This window comes from Mya arenaria, chromosome 17, assembly GCF_026914265.1.
Source record: "Mya arenaria isolate MELC-2E11 chromosome 17, ASM2691426v1".
NCBI classification, from domain to species: domain Eukaryota; kingdom Metazoa; phylum Mollusca; class Bivalvia; order Myida; family Myidae; genus Mya; species Mya arenaria.
This window is the reverse complement of record NC_069138.1, coordinates 42,505,360-42,518,452: the sequence shown is the minus strand read 5'-3', so window position 1 is coordinate 42,518,452 and position 13,093 is coordinate 42,505,360. Positions and strand designations below refer to the sequence as shown.

Below are 13,093 nucleotides of genomic sequence, written 5' to 3'. Positions count from 1 at the left end.
GAGCTCTGCCTCAGAGTGTAGGTCCAGATATCGAGCTCTGCCTCAGAATGTAGATCCAGATATCGAGCTCTGCCTCAGAATGTAGGTCCAGAAATCGAGCTCTGCCTCAGAATGTAGGTCCAGAAATCGAGCTCTGCCTCAGAATGTACGTCCAGATATCGAGCTCTGCCTCAGAATGTAGGTCCAGAAATCGAGCTCTGCCTCAGAATGTAGATCCAGATATCGAGCTCTGCCTTAGAATGTAGGTCCAGATATCGAGCTCTGCCTCAGAATGTAGGTCCAGAAATCGAGCTCTAACTTTAGAATGTAGGTCCAGAAATCGAGCTCTGCCTCAGAATGTAGATCCAGATATCGAGCTCTGCCTCAGAATGTAGATCCAGATATCGAGCTCTGCCTCAGAATGTAGGTCCAGAAATCGAGCTCTGCCTCAGAATGTAGATCCAGATATCGAGCTCTGCCTCAGAATGTAGACCCAGATATCGAGCTCTGCCTCAGAACGTAGGTCAAGATATCGAGCTCTAACTTTAGAATGTAGGTCCAGAAATCGAGCTCTGCCTCAAAAAATAGGCCCAGATGTCGTGCTATGTCTCAGAATGTAGGTCCAGAAATCGAGAAACCGTTATTAACGATTTAAGCCATAAAACATTAATTTTCGAACGGAAATATGAAAATCTGCGTTCTGATCTTTTGTCAGCAATATTTTATCATGGGTCTACAGATATTGACGCAAGAATTTGCTCTTTCCAAGAAAAATAATAAAAAAAGTTGTGAAAATGGTATATCTGTGAGAGTGCAGCTTTAAAGGCCAGGGCCTCACATACACTCAACATGAGACACACAACGAACACAGCAACACAGACCTACCCTGAACACAGCAACACAGACCTACCCTAAACACAGCAACACAGACCTACCCTGAACACAGCAACACAGACCTACCCTAAACACAACCTCACAGACCTACCCTGAACACAGCAACACAGACCTACCCTGAACACAGAAACACAGACCTACCCTGAACACAGCAACACAGACCTACCCTATCAAATTCCTTTAATAACCTTTACATAGTGAGCATCAATGGTTGACAATAAACCATGTATGTCCTAAATGAGACAGACCAACTAAATCAGCCATAATTGGCCTGACGTTCGGAGCCATGATCACGATCAGTTTCCAATATGAGTTCAGACTCAAGTGGCAGAACTGCAAATCTTCATTTTTCATCGTTAATAAAATCTGAATTTTATTTCTACTTAAAACTTCACAATTATTCACATTTATATTTGTAAAAAGAATGGAATAAAAATATTAATTATTCTTTCTGATTGAATAAAAATGCTTTTTGATAATTCCGATGTTGTAAAGGAACCACGGTCCCTCTTGCCATAACGGCATTGTAACATTTCACATTATTGTCCTTTGGAGAGTATATACTGAATTGTACCACCATCTCATCAATGTTAAAAGCTTTAAGCGACTTAAGACTTAGTTGTACTTATTATACTTAAGTATTTCAGATTGTTTTCACTCAGGATTTGCAATTATGTAAGAAAATTTTGATGAAGGCGCCCAGAGAAGACCTTATATTAGATTTATAGAGGACAGACATAACCCACGATTTCTTATTACATTAAGGAAGTCATCACAGCGAACGCACTTGAATCAAAACCTATCTACGATATGGTAAATTAAGTTACACGGAAAATAGTTGAACATTTGCGATTCACGTTATATGGAACTAATGTGATGAATACAAAACACATTTCCCCCTTCTCATGCAATGTAATACCATGCTTACATGTTCACGGCACATTTTTAAAGATATTTTTAAGTTCAGAATATATTTTACGGCTAATTTCATAAGCCATGACCATAAAAATTGATATAATAATGTACAGAAATGTTGATTGCTATCCAGATAATGATATTTTTAGATGAATAGCTTTTATGAAATCAGTCGAGTCATTGAACAACTGAATTATATCATGATTTGCCTCCATGAAGCGGTACGAATTTTGATATAGTCTATAGTTTTATATGTTGTAATGAATAAATATGTCATTCACCACGTTGACTGTATCTAGAAGATAATAACGTGTATGAGCAATTCGATACAGGCAAATGCGCGCGAATTTGAAATATATTTCATGTATGAAGTACTTCTTTACTGTGAAAGGTCTTAAAGTTCGCCAGATAAACTTCCTCCATCCACGGCACTAACCTATTATTTTCTTTTTAATTTTCGTAATAAATGAACACTATAATAACCAAACAAGAGGCGTAAGTAGGCATTCGGGTACGGGAAAATACATACTCATATACTTCTTATTTTTTTCTATAAAATCTAAAAACGCTTTAAATACCGATTTTTAAAGTGACACTCTTATTCAAAATCAATACAAACACATGTATAACAAATATCATTTTTGACTAATAAACCTTTAACTTCTTACTAAATAATGCATTTATGTAAAATGTTAATTACTTATAACAAGATTGTAACTGTGAATTCAATAAAAGAGAGCGCAAAAATATTAAATGATTGGTGAAGCTAAAAGATTTACTGTGCTCTACCATAGTCTCATAAGGTAGAAATACTGTATGTAATGTTCATTTCCTTCAAACTGAACTCCGTATCCTTCATAAGAACCATTGTTTTCGACATTATTCATTCTTTTTGGAATATTAAATCAATACTATTAATTGCGGTAAATCTTAATTGGGAGTAAGCATCTTTGACTGCTATAAACTGTACTTGATATTGTGGAAATAATATCTCATTGTTCAATAATAAAATGAATCCGACGAGAAGAAATGGTTTTAAACCTCGATATTTAAATAAAACTTACAGATATTTCGGCACTCTAAAATATTGTTTTAAACGGTTTTGAATGACACATGATATTCAACCAGTATTTCTTTATTTTATTTTTATATTCCCACTTAAAACAGATTAGCTCAAAAAATCCATAAGAAGAGAGCACGATTAGAATACTTACATTCTATGTGTGTGTGTCAGGCGTGAAATATGTTGCTTATATCGACCACTATAATGTTGGAGTATGACTCGCTCGAGTTACCAAAATGAAGTTCGGAAATGCTTTATACACTGGAACGGTTTCAATTTTGTTTTAAATGCTAACACATTTTGGCGAACTCAACATATTTCAAGTGTCTATCGAAAGTTTGAGGAAGATCGAATGCAAAGGTGTCATGCATGGAAATAGTCAAATAGAAAGAAAACACTTCCAACGCTAAACTAAACTGACATAATGTCTTGCAAAAAATAAACCTTTTTAAAAATTAAAAATTAAAAAGTATGATTTTCATGATTATTTTTTAAGATCTATTTCTGCATATCGTAGTAGATTTATTCCAATTTGTACGTGGTTATCTTGTCTCAGCACCAGAAAATTGTGAACAATTTAAAAACAAATTGTTGTGAGTGTTTTTCACTGTAGCCGAGTCGACCATAAAGAAGTTGATAGATAAATGGTGAATACATTTGCCCAGAGCATATGTGTAGAATAAATTAGGCATGACTTTAAAAATAATCTTGCTAGAGAAAAAGGCAATGCACAATAAAAACACCCATTCAAATTTGTCATACTTGTTGCTGTAGTCGCTGCCATTGTTGCTATTGCTAGTGCTATTGTTGATGTTGTTGTTGCAGCTGTTGCTGCACGCTCTTTATGTAGTTATTGCTGTTGCTGTCTTTGGTGTTGTTGTTGTTGTTGTTGTAGACGTAGAAAAACGTTGAATTGGAATACATAGCATCAGTAGTATTAGTATAATTTTTGTTGTTGTTCTTGTTTCGGTTGTTATCTTTCTTGATCGGGTAATCGAAAACGAATAGTTACAGACGTAATCATCGCTAAAGTATTATTTATAGTACAAGTGGGACGCTCATTATTATATCTAACTATCTAAAGAAGTCAGTTTTTGCAAGATTAATACCCAAGTTATGGTATTCTAACCTGCATGCAAATATTTCTTTAGCCAAGTAGCTATGGTAAATCACTCCATCTTAAATCAAACGAATAGCCAGCAGATGTTAAACCAAGGTCCTGTTACATGCACAGATCAAGACCAAACAAACACCAAACAAGGGACACATTTATTTCGTCATATATATATATATACTTGTTATGGAGAGCAGAACATAAATGATACACAAGTCAGGGGCGTAGCTAGGCCTAAAACAACTTGTAGGCCCGATGGTTCTAGGTGAGCTGGGGGATACCCATTTCAAAGATTTCTTTCTAAACTAGAAAAATAGTGCAATTTCGGAGCATTCGAAGAGAAAAACAAAAGGCACAATTACATCCATTTTATATGCACATTAAAAAAACCATTTAAATATATTATGTAATGATTACAATAAAATTCAGCAATACACCAAGCACATAGTTTAAATAAACGCCAGACTTGCTTTTGTTATAGTAATTATAAACTGTTATCAGGTTTTATTGCATATTGGGTTATTTAAATTTTTCATTTTCAAAAAAGTTGTAGGCTCAGGCGTACAATGCCTATATGTAGCTACACCACTGCAAGTATATAAAACACTCATATTTGATTTATATAGTATACTCTGAATATAGTGCAGCAAAAATACACCGACCAACATAATCAAATGATTTTGGTCAACATCAACTATTAAATTAATCGTAGTTAATTATGCGTCATCATTTATTTGTGCTACAATCCGATTCCCTTCCAATAGCAACAAGACAATCGGAAACCAAAACGGAATATTTACACCCCAACTTCCATTCCTTCAATGAACTGCCTTTCGGCAATTGCGTTTATCAATCGATGAACGCAACATCTTCGGATATGTTCGGATCGTAATTCATTGCATAACAATATACATGAACAATATTGATCTTGTTATTGTATGTATTGTGTCAGCAGGACCCGTAAAATATAAATCAACATTTTTAAAAGTGTTAATTTATTACATTTTAAATGTATTGTTGCTCTGACTCTGAGTCGCGAAGGACTCCACGCGTACTTTGACCAACCCAATTTCCGTTCATATCCCCGATAATGACATCAACCCCGCAATTCATTCCTTATATTTACACCAATAGAAACAATTAAATAATGCAGAGCAATTGAGAAAACTAGAACAAAAACGAAATTCTAGATTTTCGATTAAAATGTGATTGGAGTAATGAAAATCAGCTATACAAATATCACAGTGCACATTAAATATTTATCTTTTTAAACACAATACTAGTATAGGATGTATTTGTAGATGTCAGTAAGCAATGTCTCAGCTGTCTGGACATCTTGTTCAAATAAAAAATACTAGATTGCAATCTGCTTCTGCGATTACATAAGTAATATAACACGTCATGAAAACATAAAGGACGACTAAGACGATTATCAATACTAATTTAAAATCTTTCATGATTTCAAAACATACTTCAGTGATGAGAAAAACAAACAAAAAATAAAAGTCGATAATAATATTGAAGTACATAACAAAAGTTACTATTGTTCTCATAAAACCGATAGGACGTTGTTTAATTGTATTATTTAGTACAAACAGACTATTCTACATGGCCTAACGTAACTCTGCCTACCGGGGTCATACGACAATGTCATTTTGAAGACGCCCGTGCAATATTGTGTTGCCTGTAGTTATAACGTTAAATGCATCATGACCGAACTTTTCGAATATAATGTGTCATAATACCGTTCTTTTATCATCCATGGCTTTATTTATTAATGTACCAACTCAAGAGTGTTTTCCTCCATTCTATGACATCACACGATATCGAATAATAGTTATGTCTTTAAGCTTTCTCTGTGCCATAACCGACGGTTGTCCACTATTCATCCATTGCCAAAATGTCAGCCACGGTCAAATCTCTCACGTGCTGGGTAGAGATTTTCCTACGTTTTCTTTCTATGAGTTGCTTTACTTCCAACGCACTGAATGAATCAAGTCCGAGATTCTCAAGAGTTTGTGTTGAAGTCAGCTGGTCTTTTTGCATACCTTTTAAATTTATAACATATAAATGTTTAAGTCTCTTAGGAAACTTGTTTTAACGAAACTAAACAATCATGAATTTATTGATTAGTAAAAAATAACGAAATGTTTAAACATAAAATTGATTTTTAGATTCTTGTAAATTAAATGCGGATTTGTCACTAGTTGTCTTAAGAAGTTATCATGATCATAAATGTTTAAATGTGAAGGAATAGGACTTAATGTATTAAGATAATTTCCAATGTGCCCTCTGACGCAATATTTATTCTAATAATACCCGTTCAATCACCAGTACCTAGAATGTCAAAAATCCGTTTTGAGAAAATATTTGTGGGATAGGTTCCTGCGTCTGCCTTCTCCGCAAGCACAAAGCTGGACACCACAGGTTCTTGTTGCAGTAAGAGATGGTCCAGCACTTCCAAACATGAGGCAATGGTTTGAGAGGTAGTGCCAGCAATCTCCTTCGTCTGTCCTTTCAATCTCTGATGGGAAACTCCTACGTCTCCGACTAACCCGTACTGAATGGCCAAACCTTCAAAAAAGAGCAAGCACTCATAAATGTTTCCATAAAGGTTTACTATTTTCATTCCTCGAACAGTTAAATAATTACGTGTGTACAAATTATTCTCGGAAAATAAACAGGTCATTATACCGGTATACGTACATGTACGCCGTATTGGTGTTTAAGCCTCTAATTGTTCTGAAACAAATGAAATAAAACGGTAGATCACCTGAAAGATTGTCACGTCGTCTGTACTCAATAATTCTCTCCATAGCCGAGTTTGCAAAACTGTAGTTTGAGAGCCCTTCATATCCAATCTTACTCATGAGCGTGGAAAATACAACAAAGTGATTTACACCAGATGAGCTTCGTCTTGTGACTATGTCCAGATTCTTTGCTCCTTCAACTTTGGGGTCACATACTTGTTTGAAGAACTCAGGTGTTTGGTCAAGAAACGAACCGTCCTTTAGTACCTGTAATTATAATAACAAGACTTGTCACAATAAGTGCTGGATGCGTCCAGTTCAATGGCATAATACACAAGCCACCGATGCACACAGTGTTTAGCCTAACACCATTTCTTGGTTGAATAGACCGCCAATAAACGAATATATTTATTAGTAAGTCCTTATCAAAATGCAATATATTGGTAACATGTTTGCTCGACTGGTAATTTAAACCTTTCCTTAAATCAACACCTCGTTTACAACTCATGAGTAACTTAAGTAACTTACTAATGCCAAGTGGAAAACTCCGCCAAGCGGTACTGTCAGTTTAGCAATGAGGTGTTCTGCTTCTGCTAGTTTCGAGACGTCATTTGCAGCAATAACGACTTTCGTTCCTCGTACCTAAACAAGCATTATGTGAAACAGATATGTTGTGATTTTTGTGCAATTATCATTATTCAAGCATTATTAACACTTTTATAATAAATATTTTGGAAAAAAATGACATTAACTGACATACTGTTTAGCCACATAGATGTTTACATCGTAACATAATTATCTAACGATTTTTGTACTTTATATTTTTCAAATTCTCACCTCCATCTGTTGTAACTTTCTCTTCTGGTACCCGGTTCGAACACCTGACCGGGAAGTCAAAACAAGATGGCGTGCACCTCTAATGGATAGCCAGTCTGCCAATTCAAGGCCCATTCCTCCAAGACCACCGGTAACAATATACGATTTCATTGGGTCAAAGTTTACCCTAGCTTGAAATGGTATTTTGTCTAATATTCCGATGTCATCCTTCATCTGGTAAAGTTAAATCGTACAGTTATTTTAAATAAAAATAATATTTTTTCAACAAAATGTATAATTCATTTTAGCTTCTATCATACCTTGATTCTGGTTTAATACAACAGTCACATGTTTATTTTCTATATAACACTTGTGTTATATAACAATATCACCCCGTATGTTTCTTTTAACAATTGCATTGAAAACAATTGCTAAATTGTTAATATTTTTTCATCAAATCATACATTTATTTCTACATTTTCCATATAAAACCCTGTGTGTTACTCAGGGGCTGGTATTTCCTCTTTATTACATAAAAACATTCTTAAAACTTTCGTCATTTTCTTTTTCTAATCTGGAAATGACGCCATAATCATATTACAAATTTATGACGTCATATAAACGGGTGTGATGTCATCATTTTTAAGAAAACAAATTCTAGTAAAAGGATAGTGTTTACGATGTGATTTCTACTGCATATTGTCTCAGTTTTCATTAACTTATATTCGGAATAAAAACAAACTGACATATATTTTGTTGAAATTATTTCGGGTACTACATTTCTATAATGCATGAATCGTGAGAAATGTTATTGCTTTGTCAGTTTATGTTATTTGGCTTATCATCAGTGCAGGTGAAACAGGTAGGATTCTTTTTTAAATCTTTATATTTTACAGGAAAAAAAGCATTTATTAACCAAAATCGGACACTCGACATCATAAAATACTTAGGGCTTATTATGTTATTCGGTCTAAGCGATACGGATTCTTCCACAAACAACTCGAAGTGATACAACACCATGGATCAACCGACTAACATAATTTTACAATCATTATATAATTTCAAACTATTTTTCAACAAAATCAGCAAACTAAGTTAACGCCTCAATTTCATCGAACCCACAAACACGTAAGTAACTGGACAACACAGTACAAAGTATACATGTCATATACAATACAAAATATGAATGGCGCATGAATATAAATAATTCAAGCGACTCTGTGTGACGTCACTTATGAATTGACTTAAACGAAAGTAAACGTCCGCAATTTTAAAAACAATTTAACGGTGGAACTGTTAAACTGGTAAATGTTTATTCATGAAACTAATAACTTTAAGGGCACTCAATCTCTGTCATTATCGACTACTCGAATTCGACTACGGTTGTTTTCTGTGTTAACATGATTTCTTTCTGTGCAATGTGTTATCTGGTCATATGCATAAAAGAGGACATTGCACAAATGTGTTTTTATATAATTATGTACATAGTAGTCATATTGTGAAATTATGTTATTATGTAAATGATTGTATCAAAACAACTTACACCCTCTTTGTCTGATACTTACATCTTTAACGTTTGAAAATACTAGTGAATATTCATGTAGTTTCCATTGCATTATTATTTGAAAGACAATACACACACACGTTCCTATACCCTCTGTCGAGCCATGAAGTAAAACATTTTTTTCTCTTCAAAACCTTACAATACCTTAAGAAGAATCTTTCCCCTATGTTTGCCGCTCGTCATCAACCTAAAGGCTTCCTCTGCCTGTGTTGCTGGAAAGACATGTCTGTCTAACGGCCTAACGACACCTTGTTCAATGCCTGTCTGTACTAGTTTATGTAACTGTTCACATACCACCCCTCCCTTTTCATGTAGAAAGTCTAGATGGATTCCTAAGAAACTTGCATTCTTAAGGAACACCGATTGTCCTGTAAAGTAAGACGTACGTTCCGGAATATTCTTTACCAAAAATATAAAGCCGCTTTACTTTCAATTATCAATATTGGAATTTTAAAAAGCTCTTGCAATTGAAAATCGTATATGACTCGCAAACACTTACACCATGACTTATTTGCTCAATTTCGTAATGACAATAAATAAAATAAATAAAAAAAACACACTTCTAACCTAAATAAGGATTTGTCCTATCATAATAATCCCGTTATTTATAGTTTTGTAACTGAAAATAATACAAAGATCTAGTTACCAAGCGGCTGATCAAATCAGACTTCCCAACTTCAAGAAAACACCCGTCAGGTGCAAGTACTCGTATACTTGCTTCTTTCAGATCACCCGTCAGCGAGTTCAGTACTTTGTCAACTCCTACAATATATGCGAATGTAAACATCGTTTAAAAATCATTTTTGATACAAAACGCTTTGAAATCTATAAATTAAAAAACAACAACAACTGTTTTATCAAAGTATGACCTTTTTAATCGGAACATACAAAAGCATATATAATTTCCTCCATTTAAAGTCGTTACATACCATGACCATCAGTCGCTGCCATTATCTTCTGCTCAAAGTCTTTATTTCTGGAGCTAAAAATATTTCTTCTCTTCAGACTTTGGAATTTCTCCAGAAGAAATCCTGCCTTTTCTTCGCCCCCAACAGTCGTGTATATGCTGCAGTCATAACTTAACGCTACTGCAATTGCAGCCTGACCTAATGCGCCGCTTCCGGAATGAATTAGCACGTGCTCACCATGTTTCATGTTTCCACGTAAAACAAAGGCATAATATGCAGTGGCATATGCAACTGGGACTGTGGCAGCCTCTTCCAAACTCCATTGATCCGGAACACCCCACCACCAGTGTTCCGATGTTTCTACCCGGGTAGCGATACCCTAGTTACATTTTGAGACAATAGTTGTAATGAGGAATTAAATAAGCGGACATCACACAACGAAACATAACATCAGAAGCCGATAAACGCAGTGTTAAAATAGAAGCCATTGAATACATATTTAAAAAACCCACTTAACAAAAAAAATACAAAAAATACAGGCAACACATTGGAACAGAGGAATTGTATCTTTTCGTGCTTGAATTTTTTGAGTGATAGAGATTTCCATTACCTGCTTTCCAGTCATACCCATGATCTTTTGTCCATTGCAGTCAATACCAGAGAATTCCATCCCAAGCAAATTGTTTCTTGTCTGAGCCGATTTGGGAATTGCATCCACTGGAAGCTTTCCGGTAGCCAACATAACATCCCGAAAGTTTAAAGCAACAAAAGCTGTTTCGGCAAGTTGTGTTCCATTGCCAGTTGATGAGCAATGTTGTTTCCATGAGAATGAAGTTAAGTCTCCAATATCATTTATCTCAAGATGTTTAGGAATGGCTTCAATCTTTGACAGGCCTGAATTTTAACGTATGTTATGAAATGCATATGTCACCGATTAATTAAATTGGATTTTATAACTAGTACAAATAAGTTAACTATATTTACAAGCTCATTAATTTATTCATATATCTGAATGAATATAAAACGTTCAAAATTGTTACCAACGGTGTGATTGTTAACCAAAAATAATCTGCCTTTGTTTCAAGATCTTCCATTAAATCAAAGGGGGTAGGGAAGGCCAACACTTTTATATATTTCAATTTTACCTCGTTTTGATATACAAGAGTAAACAGTACATACTTTGCAACGTGTTTGGTGTTGTATGGAGTTGCACACTCGTTAAGATGGACTAATGTTTGAAAGATTTGTTGAAATATCGTTCGTTTATAAACAGAAAACTCGTTCGAGAATATGAATATGTTTTGTGGCAAAATATTCCAGGGTATCCTTTTAACAATATCACTTGGCTTCTTGATGTTATCTTTTTCAAGTAAGAAAAATATTCAATAAAAAGTGAAATATATCGATTTTAAATCACTTGTTCTAAGTTACATCTTTCTTGAAATAGAATACTTAGAAAATTCAGAATTGATTGCTGGCACCTTGAATTCCTCCTAATCATGGTACACGTTCAAAATTTTAAAACACATAAATATTTATGAGAGAGTATGTATTATGCTGGCGAATATTGAACTTCAAAAGATGTTTACCTTTGTGAAAAATAAATGAATTAATGAGTATGTCATTCACTAATCATTACAGCACCTCTTATGTTATATTATTGTGATATATTTATATATCAAATTATTGTCTACGATTAAGCCTAAAAATACCATTTACATTTGATGGTATCTGAAGGATTTGTCAAAGTTGTAAAGTAATAAACATCAGAAAAAGTAAAAAAAAAAGAATCAATGCCTAAATATTAAATTTATGGTTTACCTTCCAACAATAATCCTGAAAACGTTCCCCATTTCCCATCATTATATATATTGAAAACGAGATCTAAATCTTTTCTGTCTTTAATAAACCTCTCTGCTGAGGGGCTTTCCGTTTTTAAAGCAAGGAAGACACACCTTAGAAAACAAAATACAAAAACAAATCTTGTTATTCTTACAACATCCTACTCGAAACTGTATCGGTCAAATAGAATCAAAATATATCATGAAATTCATAACGCCAATTCGATTTTTTTATTACCTTATAAATATTCATATTATTACAAGTATTTTTCAGAGACGTAAGAGATAAAGTGAAAATTCCTTACCTGATTCGCTCTCCACTCGGTTCTTGGCGCAATGAATTTACCAATCCAACAATCCCAGAAGATACATCTTCACTATATAGCCAAATCGTTTCTTCATCCCGTTCCTCTCGTGTTTTTAAGACATTTTGCAACTGGTATACCCATTCAAAGCCCTTCGCAGGAATTTCAATAATTTTCTCTTCGGCGTTTATCTTCAAACATGATTTTCTCAAAAGAAATACGAAGCTATATTCTGGGCATTTTCTAAGCGCTACAATCTTGCCCTGTGCTGATCCTGAAACATCGCATTTGCTATTAAGAATGTCAGCAACTGACTGATTGTCAGTCGTACTGATGGAAGGGGTTAATAGGAAAAGAAGAAACCCGTTTGTATTCAGATTTGATAGAAGGTCGTCAATATTTGAAAATAACGTTTCCTCTGTCGTTTCTTTGACTATGAGGTCATATAAATCTGTTTGTGTTTGGACCCTTTCAAATGTGCTTTCTTTTCCACTAGTATTAACAAAGGAACCTCTGTTTGGCATTTCTTGTTCAAACGACGCAGAGTGCCGTAGCTGATATATCATCCCATCTCGTAGATATTCCGATGCCTTGTTTGCGCAGTGGGTCAACACCCGTAATTTGATTGGAGTGTTTTCACATACAATTGACAGCATGTCATTTAAAACATCCTTTAAATTATCTGTCTCTCTTTCTGCATCAATATATGGTCTGAAGGAATAGGACATGAGCGTTGGAGTTTGGACTTCCTTTCTTCGATTGATTGTTGCAAATTGTGTATTTCCCAACACTACTCCTCTCGACTGGATTGTTTTCGCGGCAACATCCACCTGTGCTGACACTGAAATGAAAGTACAATGTTCATAATAAGAAAATAAGATCAACTAAAAGTTCAATGTTTGTGTCTGATCGATTATCTAATATCACGGCTATATGAAGGCAAT

The 13,093-nt window shown here is 34.5% G+C and overlaps 1 protein-coding gene across 1 annotated transcript; it reads right to left on the bottom strand.

The window, feature by feature from the left end:
* Window positions 1-5,684: 5,684 nt before the first annotated feature.
* Window positions 5,685-10,159, bottom strand: LOC128222735 (fatty acid synthase-like). Its single transcript, XM_052931838.1, has 8 exons — window positions 10,025-10,159; window positions 9,742-9,857; window positions 9,240-9,463; window positions 7,553-7,765; window positions 7,244-7,357; window positions 6,739-6,982; window positions 6,303-6,539; window positions 5,685-6,013 (listed from the first exon to the last, which is right to left on the bottom strand). The coding sequence occupies exons 3-8, from the start codon at window positions 9,276-9,278 to the stop codon at window positions 5,847-5,849; spliced, it is 1,014 nt and encodes a 337-aa protein (XP_052787798.1). The 5' UTR covers window positions 9,279-9,463; window positions 9,742-9,857; window positions 10,025-10,159; the 3' UTR covers window positions 5,685-5,846.
* Between the last annotated feature and the right edge of the window lie 2,934 nt (window positions 10,160-13,093).